Raw genomic sequence first — 18,101 nt, 5'->3', positions numbered from 1 at the left:
GCCAGGTCGCAGTCTAGCAGAGGAAACTTACCCTGCCCGACATAACACCCCGGCTCCCTCACCCAGATGTCATAGGTGGGATCCGCCTCTTGCTTATATTCGGCACAATTAAACAAATGTCGTTTATAGTAGTTACCGGATCCTTCGACGGCAAGTATAGCGCGGTACGCGTCGATGGCGCCCAGGTTTGGATATCCTAGGACGAGATAACAAAGACTCCGGTTGAGAAACGCAACAGGATGGCCGGGTGATTTGTTCTTTAGGACGTGGGTGTAAAGATCAAGGGCGGTCTTGGGGTGGAAGAGAGCAAGCTCTCTGTTGGCTTCAGCTATTGCACGGGTGTTGGAACTGCCCATTTTCAACTGCAACCGCTGTCCTGTGCTGGGTCCGCCGCTTGAGGGTGGTTGCATGGTGGGCACCACACAGATTTGTAGCGGAACGCATCGAGGCCGTGACATGGTATATTGTGGAAAGGGGGAGGGGATAGGTTGTTGTTGACGGAAGGTGCTAAGGATCATGAAAACAGGGCCGTTGGCCTTGGACGTTCTTTTCGCGGGCATCGTCACTTGTCTCGCGACTGCCTTTCACTGCCCTATCTTCCTGCCCCCTCTAGCACACTGGGGCCTTATGTTCATACCCACGTACTCTCCTCTCACTGCCCCTTGGAAAGGCACCTTCTCTTTATTATTCGCCGGCATCGCTACTACGAGGACCATCTGTGGCTGCCATTGTATTCGCCGGCGATTCTTCACTCTTTCGTGTGTAGTTCAATGTATCGTCAAACACTGCCCAGTGGCAGTCACAAAATTTCCGACTCTTCTCCAGCGGATACGGTCACCATCAAATGGAAAGAGACGGAGGCCTAGATGAATACTAATATCGGAAATGTCCAACACCTAGGTCTGCCTTCACTTACATGTTCGTTGAGAATTGTATATTAGAGCAAGCTAGTCGGGAAGAATCGAATCTTTCAGACAATCTTGCTTTGGGAAACCATATCAGATCGAAGCCATACCCTATCGCAATGCGGCACACCCTCTACGCATACTATTTTGTGGAGGATAAAACAATTCCAAGCTATAATCTTATAGGGGTGGATAATGGTCCAGTCTTCTCTCTATATTTTCGTAATTAGCTTGCTAGACAGAGAATACGTTTAAATAGAGCAAGTGTATCCGAACACGAAGGGCTTGGCGATGGAGAAGTGCGACGCTACACCAGAGAAGCCGCAGGTCACACCCGATGTAGGTGACAACAGGTGTGACGGCGAAGCCTTCAAATACGACAACCTGGACATAGTTGGCGTCAGAAGGATAGTTTTGACTTAATCTGAAACAAGGAGCAGAGATCTAGCAACAGCCGTCGAGCAGTATCTCCGCGAGAAGCTGGTTTATCGAATGGTACGACAGGTGGGGGTTCCCAAGGCCAGTATGACTTCTCGCAGGCCACATGTCAGTAGCAGCGCCGTTGAGTGAGCCATGGGCATGTTGTATCCTCAGGTCCGACGGTTGCATAGGCAAAGAAATAAGGTTAAAGAAGCCGCGGGTCCTTTCGAAAGAGATGATGCCAATACTCGTCCCCAGACTTGGCGCTAGTGAGGAAAGCTTGTGCAGCGATCCCTGCCGCAGGTTCAATCACCATTCCACACACTTCCGCGACATGGATTAGAGGCGCACGTAGGAACAGGCCGGCCAAGATATGAGGCATTTCCGAGCTGCTTAAAAAGTTCGCTGGCGGCTTCGGATACATAAGGCGGCTCATCGTTGTGAAAGATAAGCCTTCGCAAAGACACAACAGGCTTAGCGACAGCTCATCCCATGCAGGCCCGCTCAACTCGGCTCCACCCAGCTCGGCTGTGAAGTCAGGCTGCTCCGGTGCTCTCAACTGTTGGCACTGCACCAGCATAGCTTAGGGGCGATGGCAAGCATGGGGGGATGGACAGTAAGAAATATCAATTCAATACTTCCTTCCTCGATGATGATCGGTCCAAGAGTCTTGGTCGAGGTACAAGACCCGTGGACGTTGTGTTTTGCCGATCACTCAATTGTCACCGTGCAGATTCATCATTCCTTTTGGCAGCCCCGCTATCGCCTCATTGGCCCCCGCTAGCGTCTAAGCTCCTCAGCCTTCAACAGCAGGTCACTGTCCAACCTCTTCCGCTTCACTCGCACGTCGCGATCGCTCTCACTCTCCACTCTGCTAGATCGTCTCCAATCGCGCTTCCAAAGCTTCATACTTCAAGTAAGTACTATTCCCAAGCTTCTCCAACCTCAATTGGTCCCGTGAGCACTTCCCGGAAGTCCCGCCGCCGGTCCCACGCAGCCAAACAAGACGCTCAAACAAAATGCCGCATCGATGCAGAATTTTCGGTGAACCGCAGGCTTGAAGGTTGATAACCGACTTCAAACTACTAAGCATCTCACTTTCCATGATCTCTTTCATCTTCCCCTCGAGTCCACTCCATCTCATCGACGCGCGACGTTTTGCGGATTTGTTGCGCTGACCAGCTTCGCCTTCTCCAAACAGCTATCTGGAAAGCTTCAACCCAAAGACAATCCCTTTAGATCTTCAAGAGAACCGATTTAAATCGCAAAGGTATGCAGGATTCCGCATTTCGAGGCCATAGGCATGCGTCCTGGCCGAATTCGCATCGTCCCCTGGCAGACAAGAAGCTGCGCCAACCCTTGCACATATATACTCAAGACTGAAGCCTTTCTGGAAACTTTTTCTTGCACATTATGTTATTGATTGTTCCAAATGGTTTCAATTCTACTAGTCTCGCTAACAATAGGTCCAGAAAGCAAAATCGTCGCAATGGCCGCAGTTGACATGTCTCTCGTCGCGCGCAGTGAGGTCGTCGTCCGCCAGCTCATGAAGCGAAAGAACTGGGCTGCCAAGGAGCCCGGTGTCATTCTCGTCTTCTGTATTGTTGGTGCCGTCGCTCTCCTTCTATTCGGCCTTTTCATACAGAAAAAGGTAAGTACCTAGCAGGCCAGAGACTATTTGCACAGGACGATAACCTAATCGTCTTCTCAGATCGCCGCCCGTAGAGCCGCGAAGGCATAAATATACCCCGTGTCGATTCTGTAGTAGAGGAATATCAAGTGGGCTTGGAGATGGACTTCAGGGCAGAGGGGTGCAGGGTGACTCAAGCAGGTGGAAGTGTGTAAATGTTTTCGACAACCTTGGGGCGCTAGAAATCTACAGAGGAGATAGATTTCAGAGGTATCTATCTCTGGGCAACTTCTACTTCGGCATCCGTCATAATCCCTAAAACGTGTATATTTCCTTCTTTGTATACCACGTCGGTTAGTAAGCCTTACCCTTCACATTGCGCTGTTGAGCGGACGCCTGGAATTGAAGGGTCCGTGGTAATAATAGATAGTCTGATGTCTATGAAATGTGCACTCGTTCATTTTAGACATCTTCGAAACGCGCTCGATCGATCAACAATCCATTTCTAGCCTTGAGAAAGAGCCGCAATCTGCCTTCCATGAACTTCTGTTACTCACACGGCGAATCATTCGCTGAGATCAGCTTCAGTCAACAAGCCTAAACCTTCACGATGCGGAACGAAATGGGTATGCACGAAACGGTCATCCCGTCTGCATGTCAGAATAGACTAATGCCTGCCAAACCCGAGTTCGATGCTTTCACGCTTTCGCCTGCACTAGCCTGATGGGGCTGAGATCGGCGTTTCTCTTCATCCGTTACCACTACTCCAGCTCCACTTCATCGCCATTAGCAAAGGTATCATGGGATGCAACACTCCTCAGACTTGATCAATGAGGAACCTGAGATGAAATACTTTGTTCAAGACATTTGTAGAGTTTATCAATCAGGGCTCTCAATTGGAGACCGGATCAAGAATGCGGTCGCAGGGAAGGATGCTCCAGTCGCATGGCCGCTTGGGAGGTCATTTGAAGCGTATGAAGAGCCAGGGAGAGCGTATAAGCGGTATTATAAGTTGGCGGGCAAACACTTCGCGTGTTGTATGTTAGCTTTCCAAGGTCCTTAATTCTTTGTCCTTCATTGTGGCTAAGGATTAATGTGACAACGATGTCGAGCAATTATTTCCTTCTCCATCGCAGCCTTTATTGTTGCACACCTTCTCATCGAGGTCATTAAAGGTATCGGGTTTTTTTCTCTTCCCCTCCCCTCCCTCTCCACTGGTAGGCTAAACTTTTCACTAGCCATAGCTTAGATCCAGTCTGAGCTCGCAAGGCAACTCCATATATTAAGCGAAGTGATCATTGAAGACCCTCAAACGGCACATTATAATGCTATCGCCGGCACGCCTTCAATGCCAGGCTCTTTCAGGCAGGACGCTGTCACGAACTAAGCTCGTTTGTATTGGAAATCCGAATCTGTGCGGAGAGTCTCCCCGAACTCACTTGAACTACAATATAATCAAATCCAAGACTGCGCCGTCCCTTTACATAATCTACCTCCTTTGGGTAGTTCTCTAGAATCCCTCAACTCAATAAACGCGGCCGGGGCAGAAGCAGAGGGTTTCTTTGATAAGCTCAAAGCACTGTCCCATCGACAGATATGAGTATGAAGAACTACTGGCCCAGTCCTCGTTTCGACTAGTCAAGATTAAAGCCACACGTTCGCAACTTCTGTGCAAAAATGACGATGTTCTGTCTGCGCGACCCTCTACTATTTGAAGACTGAATTATTGCTGGGGTAAATCCGGTCAGAACGAGCGCATCTGACCCAACTGCTAGCTGTTGAAGGTGACCCCCCTCCTTGAACAATGGTTGTAACGGTTACAGAAGTATAGCAACTGTTTGCGGGAGGAGAGGTTCTGGGTCGCCCAGATCTATATATATCTTCGTCAGTCCCTGACCAAACCAGCGCTTCCAACCGTACGTAATACGATTCGACTCGACCAAATCCGGGACGTTACGTCTGACTATCTTAGTACGTTTCTACTATACAATTAACATGAGGACCACTTACAAGTCTTAACTATAATAATTAAGAATCCTTGTACAGCTTAACAACTTAGCAGAAGTTACAACGTAACGCTAGAACAAATATAATCTAAGAGAGCTAAGAGCTTAGAGTAAATTACTCTCTAACAGAGCTAGTTCTTCTACAATTAAAAAGCCTTAATTATCTCTCTAAAAAGGCAGTTTCTGTTAAAGTGGCAAGTCCTTCTCCTACTAGAGAAGGCTCTCTCGCAGTCGCAGGACGTACACAGGATAGAGAGGAAATCAAGGGCAATTTTAAAGAGCGTAGGGTAGGAGAAACATCCTACTTTTGTCTACTATGTAAGAGGATCCGCAAACAAGGGGCTGTTGTCCTTAGCCATAGCAAAGTCCTCCTAATAAGAGTTATAATACTGCTGCAACTCTAAAGTTTTCCGCTGCCTTTTATATAAGCAATTGCTAGTAAGGAGAGAGATGTTTATAAAGAGAGTCTTTTTAAATCTATTATTGTAATAGTTGCTACTAGGTAACTTACAACGCTAGGGCAGCTAAGAGGGGTTATCCTTGTTAACCTTAGCCTTAGCCTCTGCATTAACATACTACTAGAAAATAGCCTTTATTAAGACCTTAGCCTTCTTGTGCTATAATAAGTGCTTTCTCTAATAATCCTTAAACTAAATAAGACAAAGTTAAGGGTTAAGTATAGTTACAACGCAGTAATAAAATATAGGGGGTTCTAGGACAAACTTACCCTAGTATAACGTCAACTTCTTAATGCCATACAATATGCTATTCTTAAGGTAGGAGCTCTTATCTTTATGCTTTACCTCCTCCTGCACCTTATAAAGTTTATTGTATAAGTGCTAGAGATTAATAATTATTATTTAAAAAGACCTGTACTTACTATTGCCCTTAATCCTCTTAGTTATAGAGTAAAAGACCTTAAGGAACTTACAAAGGCAGTCTACTTCCTTCTACTTATCCTTAGTTATCACCTTAGTGAGAGCAGAGATGCTAGGCGTGGTAGAGTTATTATTATTAGTGCCTCTCTACTTCTAGATAAACATTGTGATAGTTGTTTTAAGCTTGTAACAGCGTAATAGCATAAGATATACTAAATGCTAGCAGACACTGCTATCTTATATAAGAGAAAGAGTTCTAAAGCTCTAGAAAAGGTTGTTAGTGTTAACAGTAGCCTAATATGTTATAAAGGCCTCCTAGCGTTTGTGTGATGCTAACACTGCGTTCACAAAATTATAAAGCTTGCCTACAACTTCATGCCAGCAGTATATATCAAACTAATCCTAGGGAGCAGCTTAGGCTAGCTTAGTCTTAAAAGCACTAAGCCCTTTGCTGTATATCACTGCCTTAACAACTAGCTAGATTGTATAACCACCACAGCGTATACAGTGCTCAGAGGTGAGCAGCATGTTAATGTGCCTAGTAAGGTTAGTAATAGTTTCTTTATTATTATTTAATGCGTTATTAGCAACTAAACAATAGAATTTTAACGTAATTTTAAAGTTGTAGATAACAGCAGCAATCTCATACGCTTAATTTGCCTCTATATAGTCGCTATAAAGGTTTTAAAAGCTAATAAGTAGGTCTTAGTGCTAGTAGTTGCTATCTATTTTTACATAGTTAATTATTATAAGGTTTTTAAGCTGCTAAGGCGCTAGTGCTAGGGAATTGCCAACTTACTAATAAAATAAGCCACCACCCTAAGGAAGGAGAGGTAGTTTAGCAAAGTCTATATATTAACACTTAACGCAACCTTTAACTAGGCCATCCTTAGTACTGTTTAAATCTCCTGCTTTTGCTCTACAACTCTAGAATTTATGTATAAAGAATATGTAGTAGGCAACAATAAGAGGGCGCAGAGAAGGTTAGCGCAGTTCTAAAAAACAATGCCCTAAAGTTTAGCTAATAAGGCCTTAGCAAAGGAAATATTGTAAAAGATTACCTAGTTAACAACTGCCTTCTGCAAAGACTCCTCCTGCCAGACAGTATAAGCAATAATATGCCCCCCTCTAGCAACCTTATAAGCAACATTAAAGGGATTAGCTAAAAGCTGTAGCCTGTTAGGTAAAAGACTCCTATTAGCATTAACTTAGTGCTCCTTCCTAAGATAGCTAACAATATAGTTGTAGCTGTTAACCTTCTTCACCCTAGCCTAGAGGCCCTGCGTGTGGCATCTCTTGCACAACTAAAGCCTTAAAAGGACGCCTTCATTGTCCTTGTACGCTAAATCTGCCCCATGCCGCTATATAGAGGAAACAGGACAATTCCCGCAAAGCTGGCTCTTGTGTTTAACGCAGTAACCAAGCCTCTCTAGTAAGAGCTTCTTGTTTATTAGCCAGAGGTTATCCTACTTAATAGGGAAGTTCACGCTATTATTAAGATAATTGTTAGCTAGGAACTCTCTTGTAGATTTAACTACTAGCGTCCTATCACAAGAGCTAACAGATAGAGAGGACAATAAGGCCTTTAAGTAAGCAAGACAACAAGAACTAGCGTAATAAGCTACCTCAGCTTGTTAGAAGGAGCTAGCTTAGAAGGAGCTAGCTTAGGATGAGGCTGTACGCCTGCCACGCTGGAGGAATTAAGACAATTAGCTCATAATAGGTAAGAATGGCAAATTATGACTTCAGGACAATATAGAGCGCAAAAAAATTAACTATTTGCATAGGATCTAATACCCTAGCCCCCCCTCTCCAACGCATCCTTGCTCGTAGCACACGACAGAGTTTTCACCCATTGTTACTCAAAAACGCCCCCTCAAACGCCCTCCCGACGCTTGCCCATGGATGTCCAATCAGGTCCTATATTACTAGGAAAAATCGACTTTCTAAGACGTATTACAGACCGTAAGGGGACCTCTCTCAGTCGTACGTTACGATTGACAATCCTCTTACGTTTGTACGGCTCTCGTGACCGTAACTATTCACTTTTCTGAGTCGTAGTACGTACGGTTGGAAGCGCTGGACCAAACACTGCAGAAATTTGGGGTTGGGAATTCCGTTTTACGAGGTATTTGGCTCCGTTCATTCAGCATGCCGGATCAGGATCAGATAATTTACTCTCTGTGTTATTAAAGTGGCCAGCGATGGCTGAATTTCTAGCACCACCCTAATTTGAGAGATGCTGGATCGTTTAAGAAGTTATGATATCCAAAGGCGAACCGGCTATTTTGTGAGCATCTTTAGCCTTTCCAATATAGTGCCAGGTACGGCTACAACTCACCAACAGCATCTCGGATATATCGCCAACCTAGAATGTCTGGGAGCTACCGGCTCTGCTTCATTCAACAAGCCCTTTCAGGCGGTGGATCCCAGAGATAGAGTGGTCTCATTGCTCAGTCTTGCTAGAAAAACCGGAGCTCCAGGCCAGCGACTTTCTACATTAGCGCCGAATTACTGGAGGCGACTATGGGATATCTACCTAAATGTGATAATGTCCTGTATCAAGAAAACGCGGAATCTGCTCATACTGTCCTAGGCTAATAGAGCCACTGAAGCCAGTCACACCGCCCAGGGTCCTGAATCCCCTTCTTGGGTATCTCGGTGGGATTTACCTCACAGCACAATCTTAAGTGCAAACACCGTGCCCCAAAACACAGGAGGGTGGAGAACGCTGGTAGAGAAATTCAACGAAGCTTCGAAATATCTTCGCGTTTCCATCAACTCTTGTACACCCTTCGACATCCTCCACCCTCAAGGGAATTTGCATTAGCTTGGAGGAAACATGCCTACCCGTAGTATCCAGACGAACATCATTCTTCCAAAATTCTCGCTGCCGAGCCCCACCTTAAGGTCCTCGAGCAGGTTAAGGGACTATGCAGTATGTGCCCCACACATCTCACACACTTGTACGCAGAAGCCATAGCTCGAGTGGTCTCTCTCGCCAGACAGCGGGCATTAGATCTGACAAAAGAGACGCACACAACGAATCTCTTGAATATTTCAAAGTCTTCTTACAAGTTATAAGCTACTCAGCCGAAGAGACCTGAATCCGCGACCGACGTCGGTTTAATGCAGAGTATTCCCACAGTACTGAAATAGAATCACATCCTTTTAACATTGACAACAACTGCATTGATACTACCTGCGTTAACGGATGCTTTGAGCCCGCATTTTTCTCGTTTACTCTCTCTGCCCCACTCTCGTACTCGATCCGCAATTTCCCCGTCAGATCTGCTTCACAAGGAACTGGATCCGGCGAGACACATGGCAGCATTTACACCTCTCCTCCACTGCCGGACCTTCACCACATATTCTGGCCATTTAGGTCTTGGGCCTGCTAGTATGATATCGGGTGATATGATTGTTGTGTTGCCCGGAGGAAGGGTCCTGTGCTTAGGGGGATGGAAGTTGAGCAGTGGAGGGCCATCGGGGAGCGTTACATCGAAATATTTATTAATAGTAAGGGGCTCGAATGCGACAAGGAGAGGAAGAAGATTGAGCGATTCAACCCCGTCTAATCTGGAGTCTTTTCGTGGACGCCATTGGACGGTAGACTAACTCAGTGACGTCAACTACGTACACAAGTTACCTTATTTCTCCGTCGAACTAGCCATTGCCACAGCCTTAGATTCGATAATTTCCACCCATTCCTTAATTTCGAAGAAGTCATGAGCCCAGACAATTCCCCATTCATCGATCTCTTTGTATTCTTTCAGATATGGGCAAGCTATTCCCAACCGCTGGAGTGAATCTTCAAGCCTCCTCTGCGAAGACGTCATTGGATCATCTCTAATGCAGATGCCTAAGTCAGCTGCAAGCAAACATTCAAAATCCGTCCAGCTGTCTCCAACGTAAACGATCGGAATCGGCTTCATCGTGCACGGACTCATTTTTTGAAGACGGTGGAGATACGTCACTTTATCGTGGCTGCAGATGATTTTATGATCTCCTTCGGAAGCGATGAAGCCGGTGGATGGAAGACCGTCTTCGATCCCCTGTAGCTCGTTCGCGTAAATTCTGACGAAATCCGGCGCAGAGCTTTCGGCCATATACTTAGGAGCTTTGTTTGTTAAAATATTTTGCAGCTCCGAGTTACGCGTGAGCCCATATCTCCGGTCTATCTCGTCCTCAAGCATACTCTCCCGAGTTGGCGTTTGCGGTTCGAGAGCAGAGGATGCGGCTTGTAAACAGCCGGCGATGAAACGCTGGCTCCAATTGACGCTAAGAATACTAACGATATCAATATCATCCTTCTGTCGGTCCATTCGTTCTTTAATATAGCGGAAGAATTCATTAGCTCCTTCTCTTAGCTCCACCGTCCGACTCTCGAAAGCTCTCTGTGCCCCAACCGCAAGCTGTTCTGCTGTAATATCCTTGAAGATACCGGAATCGTTAAGCCGGTTTATACTAGCCTGCTCTACAGCCTCGATTTTCTTCAGCAGTTTACGCTCCTCGAATACATTGGAAGGCAAGGTTGCGTGTTCTTGGAGTGCTTTTTCGTAGTCGGTTAGATAGGCACGGCAAATGAGATTCCATGTTGTGGGGATGAAGGTGTCAGGCTTTGCGTTTTTGGCTATCTCGACAAGGGAGTTGAGGGTGTCGTTTTTGGTGAGGGTGCCGTCCCAGTCTAGGATCACATGTAGGACGTTGCTTAGGTGGGGAAGAGGCTTGGTCATTGTTTTAGAAGGGGACGAGAATGCTTATGGAGGAGAAAGTAGTGTTGTGAGGTGGCTGATCGGATGGTGGAGGTTTGTATAGATGCGAAACAAACTTGCTTGACATGGAGCAACGAAATCGAAAGTGCAAGAAAGTGTGTTACTGAACCATGTTAGCTAACGTGGAACATGACAAGGGCAACTCAGAGCAAAAGCTTGCATCTTATCAGCCTCCACCCCAGTCTCAGCAATAGGTTTACTAGATAAACTCTGCCCTGGTCATGTTCTACGTTAGGTAAGAAGGTGAAGGGTGCTTGAGATCTCGTGACTCTGTTTGATCCACTGCATTGAGCCACTGCGTTCGACCACTGCGCTCTCCTACCGCTCTTTAACACTATAGACACTGGGCATTCGGAGGACTATCATAGTTATACTTGAGATGTTGATTGTTAACATTTGTGGTGATGCAGGGACGAGAAAGTTGGTGGCGCACATGCCGAGTTCCCCCGACCTGCAAACCTCGGATGCTCTTTCGCCGCCAACCAATCAGGGGCGGTGCGTTAGTCTAAGCTGATCAAGAGCAACTTCCATGACACCACGGCTTGAACGTCTTTGCCATGCCACCACATCCACACCACCCTTTCACAATGGCAACCACGCGCGCTCTTGCTCGTCTGGCTACGAGGCGGACAGGTACGCTCACTGCTCTCAATGGCTCGAGCCTCAATCGCAATCTTACTGACACAATCCGCCCCGCAGCCGTTCGGCCCGCCGTCTTCACACGCAGCTTTGCCTCAGTCGACCCCATCTCCAAGGCTGCCGAAGCTACAGTGCCGGACCCGGCTCGCAAGGCCATCCCGAAATCTAGGACGTCAACGGTCAAAGACCCGGAGCCCGCAAAGGCGGCCAAGATCAAGACTTTCCACATCTACCGCTGGAATCCCGATGAGCCGACCTCGAAGCCGCGGATGCAGACCTACACACTAGACCTGAACAAGACCGGGCCCATGATGTTGGACGCACTGATTCGAATCAAGAATGAGACAGACCCGACTCTGACCTTCCGGAGGAGCTGTCGTGAGGGTATTTGTGGTAGCTGTGCTATGAACATCGACGGTGTTAATACGTTGGCTTGTCTTTGTATGTGGCATGAATTGGTTGAAACTTGGGACAACGATTTGCTGACAGAGCTCCAACAGGCCGTATCCCCACCGACACCGCCAAGGAATCTCGCATCTACCCCCTCCCACACATGTTCATCGTTAAGGACTTGGTACCGGATATGACGCTCTTCTACAAGCAATACCGCTCCATCAAACCATACCTCCAGCGTGCTACTCCACCTCCAGACGTACGTCTACTAATTCTCCCCTCCTTTCCATCTAACCACATACTAACCACCACTCCCCAGGGCCGCGAATACCGCCAATCCATAGCCGAGCGCAAAAAGCTCGATGGTTTATACGAATGCATCCTCTGCGCCTGCTGCTCCACCTCCTGCCCGTCCTACTGGTGGAACCAAGAGGAATACCTTGGCCCCGCCGTTCTCCTCCAATCCTACCGCTGGATCGCTGACTCCCGAGACGAGAAGAAGGCCGAACGCCAGGATGCTTTGAATAATAGTATGAGTGTGTATCGTTGCCATACTATCCTGAATTGCTCGCGGACGTGTCCGAAGGGCCTGAATCCGGCGTTGGCAATTGCAGAGATAAAGAAGAGTATGTCTTTTATGTGAATGGGATGGCGGTGGTTGATCGTTAGGAGAAAGGGATGAAACTGGGGGCTTTTAGGAGGTTGGGATGTTAGTTGGTGGTTGGCAATGGGTCTGGACTGAATTGGACCGGGGAGAGCCTTTCATTGTATGTACATGAATGTGTGAGAGAATTTCGTGGCTTCCTACTTTCCCTTGATGGATGTGTCCATGAAAGTGAGTCGTGCGTGCAGAATGCTAAAATTTCGATATATGTCAAGATGTTACATTCTCATTCTTTCGTCTTTCGTCGCCTTCGTGCATTCAAGTTTCTTTCGTGTTCCGTGAATAATATTGTGATACTCCTTTATCACGCCACATATGAGTCTGACATTCCTCCGGATTCTCGCGATTCTAGTAGGTTTTGGAAAAGGGTTCTCGGCTTTGGAGATGGGATATGTCAGAAACGAGAGGGAATTGTATTAAATAATCAATTCAGGCTGTTGGAGACGCCAGTACAGAATCCCTCTATTTCCGTGTTTGCCCACCCAGAGGAAGCCTTCAATACTCGAGCCGATCGCGAGTTCTATATGGACAATTCCGGGAAGCCTTAGCCGCCTGCTAACCAAGCCGAGAGATTAGTCGTTTTTGGATCTGGATCTAGATAGCGAACAGCTGCGAACGTGTTGTTGCTAGAGGGTGTCTCCTGATTTCCACGCCAAATTGGTGGGGGAGTTGTCTGTAACAAAAAGGAGATTTCTCCGAAATACCAACGATGTTGGCAGAACCAGGATCCCGTATTTAATTCCAACTCTGTTGCAGTCCCACCTCATGAAATATGATGACAGGTGTATGGCATGTTGTACGAAGGCTGGAGCTGGTAGTAGCTTTTTAGTGCAGTGTAAGAAGATCGAGTGTAGGAATAATGGTGGAGGTCAGAGAAGTGGAAATCGGGATTGTGAGTTAGGTAGCGCACCACACTACAGCGTTCTATATAAAGAGAAAGGTGGGAAGAGAAGAGAGGAGAAGCGCCGCAGTCGGCCTAATACAGCTAGCCACCAAAATAAACGGCCTGGTTCCGGATATTAAAGTATCCCGCGAATTGTTAACCTCATAGCAGACAGAGTAAGGTTCCTGCGGGGATAGCATGGTATCTCCCATGCACTTCTTGGAAACTCTCGAATATGGAGGTGCGTCTAAAAGACGTGAGAATGGAAGCATTGGAAGGAGTCCGCCACATATTTTAGTTGAATCCTAGAGGATGAGCGCTTAAGAGGCAGCTAACAGGTCGGGATTGGAATCGAAAGCTCGTTAACAATAGCCACCAGAGCTCATCACTAGAGTGAGTGAGTACCGATGGACACAGATCATTGTTTTGCTGGCTTTGCCAAGAAGCCCAAGAAGCCGGGCAATGAATACAGGAAAGAAAGGATAAGTCACCTGTCGCATACAATTATCCGCCTATATATATCCTTCTGCTGTGCTAGCTGGAAGGTTGACCTTTTGGCGACGCAACATCACCTGTATGTCACGAGTACGTGCGGCCCAGACTTACAACGTTGAAGGAATTGAGATGAGCGCCTGCCTTAGAAAGGGTATGTCTCTCCCAAAACACTTCAGAAAAAGTCTCTAACCATCCCAGCTCGGCCTGGCGTAAGGGAGGGAGAAACCAGGTGACTTGAAATAGGCAGTCCTACCTACGTAATTGCTCTTCAAGGTCGATGGAACCGTTTCTGATAAGTGTTGAGCTTAAGGCACCTTAGTTTTCTGACCGTTCTTAGTTACCGATAAGCTGGATCAACTACGAAAGGGTCGCATTCGGGAGGCTTATCCCTACTTTAAACGTCTTCTTGAGTTATCGTGGTTGTTTAGATGGTAGTAACGCAAAGATATGGAATCACTCATGGCGTCACGTGGGCCTTTGCTTCGCAAGACAGAATAGCCAGCTAGCTGCAGACGACCATGGCCGCCCACCATCCACAAACGATTTACGCATGAGGCGGGGCGATCAGCGGCGCCATGCTCGTGTGAGATGCAGAGTGGGTGTGTCCAAAGCCCAGATCGTTGTGTGCATGAGGTGGGGTGAGGCTGCAGCAGAGCTGCAGTCTACTTTTGCGGGTTTCGGACGAAGTCGAAGGATTGGTCTGCGAAATGGCGGTAAATGACAAGGGGGCTTATTTAGGATGGGACATTGTATCTTGTTAACTTCCTGCCGAATTCAGGCAGGGGTTTGAATACGATCTCACCCAGGCAAGGTTCCGTGTTCTGTGATAAAATGTTGTACACCTTATGGAGAAAGTGATGCATTCTCCACGCGGCACTGATCTAACTCCTTGGGCATAGATCGATTCGTGCTCCAGATAGGAACGCCGTGCCCCAATACCACTTTGGTCTTTGGTGTTGGTCCTGGAGCCTTCCGAGAGACCTCGTTTAGTTACCGTGTCTCGTTTAGTAACCGACGAACAAGATCAATACTCCGTGGTCTTCCCACCGACCCTCCATGCCCGATCCTCCGCCCACCCATAAGCCGCTCTATCTCCAGCTAAATCCGACAGCGGAGGATGCCACTCTCGACGCCTGACGCGGAAATGCCACTGAAAAGCACGGAGCACGGCATCCCTCGCACCAATCGCCGTCCTTTCCATACGCTTGAGATCAGCAACCTCTCCCAAAGGGGTTCGTTCGAGGGAGAAACGAAGTGCGGTAAGAGGCTGAAGGAGACCATGTCTGCCCCTTTCATAGGGCAGAAACACGCCAGGTGTAGAGATGCAGTGGGTGCCACTCCATCGGACGTTCGGCACTGGCACCGGGTCGACGTCGCTCCCGCGATCCGGGTGCGAACAGGGCAAACCAAGGAGGAGTGCTTCGATTCGACTAAGGGAATAAGAAGCCAGGCCTTCGGGTTTACTCTGACCATTTTTTGACTCTACTGTTTACCACCCTCCCTCTCGTCTCCCTCTCTTGCACTATTCATTCAGTTCTGAGGGCGCTTGGCGATTTGATATAAGAGGTTCTGGACAGTGATATAGTAAGAGGTGACTGGACTGGTTTCGTGAGAATTTAGGTGCGGCGGCTCCCGTCGTTGACATTTTTGTCGGTAAGAATTGCTCTCTTTGGCAGCGGATAGTCAGCAGCTTCAACATTATTCGGGGTACCTTTTCAAAAATATTTCTAGACGGACTATAAACACTTCCCAAAGTTTGAGCTAATAGTGGCTCAGATCAGATACCGACTTTTCGATGGGGATGCCCGGAGAATACGCGAATCCGGCACGCGAGGCTGGCGACTTGAAGGATGAGAAACTCGAACTTGCGTACGAAGAAGGACATGATGCCGATATACCCTCGAATCTCGGCACATATACGTCACCCCAGCACACCGGAGGTAATGTCGATCTTGAAAAAGCGGTGCGGAGCAATGCCGACTCTCAGGATGAATCAACGCTTGGAGAAGAAGTCACTGCGACCACCCAGGAAGGGGAGACAGATCCGAATATTGTAGATTGGGATGGCCCAGACGACCCGCAGAATCCAATGAATTGGCCCGACAGTAAGAAATGGGGGATTATTGGGGTTCTGTCTGCTGTTACACTAATCACGTACGTTGATCGTGAACCGTTTAACCGCCTCCTTTTCTTGGCTAACGGCTACAGACCCCTCGCATCCTCATTCTTTGCACCAGGTGTACCAGAAGTCATGCGCTCATTTGGTGAAACCTCAAATTTGCTTGCATCCTTCGTAGTTTCGGTTTATATTCTCGGTTTCGCAATTGGCCCTCTGATAATTGCTCCCATGAGCGAATTATATGGCCGGATGCCAATTTACAATATCTGCAATTTCCTCTTCCTTATCTTCACCATAGCATGTGCCGTCAGCACCAACCTAAACATGCTCATCGGCTTTCGATTTCTCGCTGGATGTGCTGGTTCCTCGCCCCTCACGATTGGTGGTGGCACGATTGCGGATCTCATGCCCCGCGAGAAGCGAGCAGGCGCAATGGCGATTTGGGCCATGGGACCTTTGATTGGCCCTGTTGTTGGCCCTGTATGCGGTGGCTTTTTGGTCGAAGCCAAGGGGTGGAGGTGGGTGTTCTGGATCCTTGCCATTTTTGTAAGTACTTCTCGTACTTCTCGTACTTTTCCTTCTGCTTCCTCCATCGTGTTATCATATAACCTAGAACATGATTGGAGGAGAGTCAATCCATCCAGGCTCTTGCTAAACTCCAGGAGAATTTCAACAGTATGTCAATATGTAATGCTAACAAAGCATAGGGTGGATTTTTCTCCCTCCTCCTTCTCGTAACTAGTCGCGAAACATACGCCGTTACTATCCTCGAACAAAAAGCCGCCCGTCTGCGAAAAGAAACAGGAAATCCAAACTTACGCTCGAAACTCACACTCCAGATTTCACCGGGCGAACTCTTCAAACGCAGCATCGTGCGCCCGATGAAGATGCTCTTCCTTTCGCCCATTGTGCTTCTCATGTCCATCTACATCTCTATCAACTACGGCATTCTTTACCTACTATTTACAACCATTACTTTTGTCTTTGAGGGCCAATACCACTTCTCCTCTGGCATTGTCGGTCTTTCGTACATCGGTGTCGGAGCCGGTATGCTCATTGGAATGGTCGTCTTGGGTATCATGAGCGACAAGATCATCAAGAAACATCAAGCAAAAGGCAATGTAAAACCTGAACATCGCCTCCCCGTCATCTTGACGCTGCCTGGTTCAATCGGTCTTCCCATCGGCCTATTCCTCTACGGATGGACGACTGAGAAGAAAGTCCACTGGATCGCGCCGATAATCGGCACAGCTTTCGTTGGTCTCGGAAATCTCACAGGCATGATGACGGTGCAGACATACCTCGTCGATGCGTTTACTTTACATGCCGCTTCTGCCATCGCAGCAAACACCGTCCTGCGATCTATCTTCGGCGCCTTACTACCCCTCAGTGGTCTCAGTATGTACGACGCTTTAGGCTTAGGATGGGGGAACAGTCTTCTCGGATTCATTGCGTTGGCGTTAGTGCCCGTGTTGGTTCTCTTCAGATATTATGGTGAGCGGATAAGAACGAACCCCATGTTCCAGGTCAATTTCTAAGCGTAGCTACTTGCATTCGAGGATATTTGAGGATGGGCTTAACTGGTAAATTGGGTAATTTTGCATTAGCATGGCGTTCTTGTAAGCATTTTAGATACCTCGGCGCGAAAAATTTAGAATACTGCTCCCTCACAGTTGGCGGCGCACGCGATATGGCACTGCTTGCAGCGCTGTCCGTTTGCCGTCCACCCCAACACCAGGAAATTCTTTCTAATATTTTTTCTGCCCTCCAACAACCCATGGGCCTAGCAACACCGTACCATCGCACAGCCACAACCCACGCCCATCTGCTTATCACTGTACCAATCGGCCCTTTTCCAAACAAAATGTACTGCTACACCGACCTCACTTTCGAAATCCACCCTCTTCGATCTCCTACTGCATCGCCGCCTCAACCTAGGATCCCGTCCCTAACTGCGAGGATACCCCAGGCAACATGAACCGAGAAACTCTTGCTCACCGTGTTTCCCGCTCATTCGAAATCAGGTGTGTGGATGGTCTGAGCCGTTGGGTAGGGGATTGAAGAGTCAGATAATGAGGAGGGACCTGACATCCAGATTTCGCGTCTTCTGGCCTGGGATATGGTCGAGGACGGGGACCTGGATTTTCGGTCCTTCGATTCAGACACTAACGGGTTGGATTCCTAGAACTGGGGGACAGAGCCATTTTCCTAGCAGAGTTCTGAACCATCAGACTCGGGGCTCGACATATGATGAGGCCTTGAAAAGGTACAGCGGATGATAGAGATTCTGACCC

The 18,101-nt window shown here is 47.7% G+C and overlaps 6 protein-coding genes across 6 annotated transcripts; 5 read left to right on the top strand and 1 right to left on the bottom strand.

Annotated features, from left to right (window-relative positions):
* The first annotated feature begins 1,796 nt into the window (after nucleotides 1-1,796).
* On the top strand, nucleotides 1,797-2,477 carry BDR25DRAFT_110798 (uncharacterized protein). The gene has a single exon (XM_033683568.1). The coding sequence runs from the start codon at nucleotides 1,935-1,937 to the stop codon at nucleotides 2,391-2,393; it is 459 nt and encodes a 152-aa protein (XP_033551494.1). The 5' UTR covers nucleotides 1,797-1,934; the 3' UTR covers nucleotides 2,394-2,477.
* A 352-nt stretch (nucleotides 2,478-2,829) lies between these two features.
* On the top strand, nucleotides 2,830-2,988 carry BDR25DRAFT_214125 (uncharacterized protein; the record flags this gene model as incomplete). Its single annotated transcript, XM_033684781.1, has 1 exon — nucleotides 2,830-2,988. The coding sequence occupies one exon, from the start codon at nucleotides 2,830-2,832 to the stop codon at nucleotides 2,986-2,988; it is 159 nt and encodes a 52-aa protein (XP_033551493.1).
* A 4,206-nt stretch (nucleotides 2,989-7,194) lies between these two features.
* BDR25DRAFT_351180 (uncharacterized protein) lies at nucleotides 7,195-8,998 on the top strand (the record flags this gene model as incomplete). The annotated part of the gene is made up of 9 exons (XM_033694816.1): nucleotides 7,195-7,254; nucleotides 7,673-7,756; nucleotides 7,824-7,856; nucleotides 7,901-8,022; nucleotides 8,096-8,392; nucleotides 8,459-8,609; nucleotides 8,696-8,781; nucleotides 8,814-8,904; nucleotides 8,939-8,998. 9 exons carry the CDS (start codon nucleotides 7,195-7,197, stop codon nucleotides 8,996-8,998), a joined length of 984 nt encoding a protein of 327 aa, XP_033551492.1.
* A 390-nt stretch (nucleotides 8,999-9,388) lies between these two features.
* Nucleotides 9,389-10,993, bottom strand: BDR25DRAFT_301327 (uncharacterized protein). Its single transcript, XM_033689550.1, has 2 exons — nucleotides 10,775-10,993; nucleotides 9,389-10,717 (listed from the first exon to the last, which is right to left on the bottom strand). The coding sequence occupies exon 2, from the start codon at nucleotides 10,573-10,575 to the stop codon at nucleotides 9,490-9,492; it is 1,086 nt and encodes a 361-aa protein (XP_033551491.1). The 5' UTR covers nucleotides 10,576-10,717; nucleotides 10,775-10,993; the 3' UTR covers nucleotides 9,389-9,489.
* A 165-nt stretch (nucleotides 10,994-11,158) lies between these two features.
* On the top strand, nucleotides 11,159-12,520 carry BDR25DRAFT_301326 (succinate dehydrogenase subunit B). Its single transcript, XM_033689549.1, has 4 exons — nucleotides 11,159-11,247; nucleotides 11,314-11,694; nucleotides 11,754-11,905; nucleotides 11,966-12,520. The coding sequence occupies exons 1-4, from the start codon at nucleotides 11,202-11,204 to the stop codon at nucleotides 12,287-12,289; spliced, it is 903 nt and encodes a 300-aa protein (XP_033551490.1). The 5' UTR covers nucleotides 11,159-11,201; the 3' UTR covers nucleotides 12,290-12,520.
* A 2,969-nt stretch (nucleotides 12,521-15,489) lies between these two features.
* Nucleotides 15,490-18,079, top strand: BDR25DRAFT_391728 (MFS general substrate transporter; the record flags this gene model as incomplete). Its single annotated transcript, XM_033698167.1, has 6 exons — nucleotides 15,490-16,482; nucleotides 16,515-17,301; nucleotides 17,334-17,426; nucleotides 17,481-17,751; nucleotides 17,792-17,831; nucleotides 17,861-18,079. 6 exons carry the CDS (start codon nucleotides 15,490-15,492, stop codon nucleotides 17,990-17,992), a joined length of 2,316 nt encoding a protein of 771 aa, XP_033551489.1. The 3' UTR covers nucleotides 17,993-18,079.
* Between the last annotated feature and the right edge of the window lie 22 nt (nucleotides 18,080-18,101).

This window comes from Lindgomyces ingoldianus (assembly GCF_010093535.1).
Source record: "Lindgomyces ingoldianus strain ATCC 200398 unplaced genomic scaffold BDR25scaffold_6, whole genome shotgun sequence".
Classification (NCBI taxonomy): domain Eukaryota; kingdom Fungi; phylum Ascomycota; class Dothideomycetes; order Pleosporales; family Lindgomycetaceae; genus Lindgomyces; species Lindgomyces ingoldianus.
This window is presented reverse-complemented; position numbering and strand designations above follow the sequence as displayed.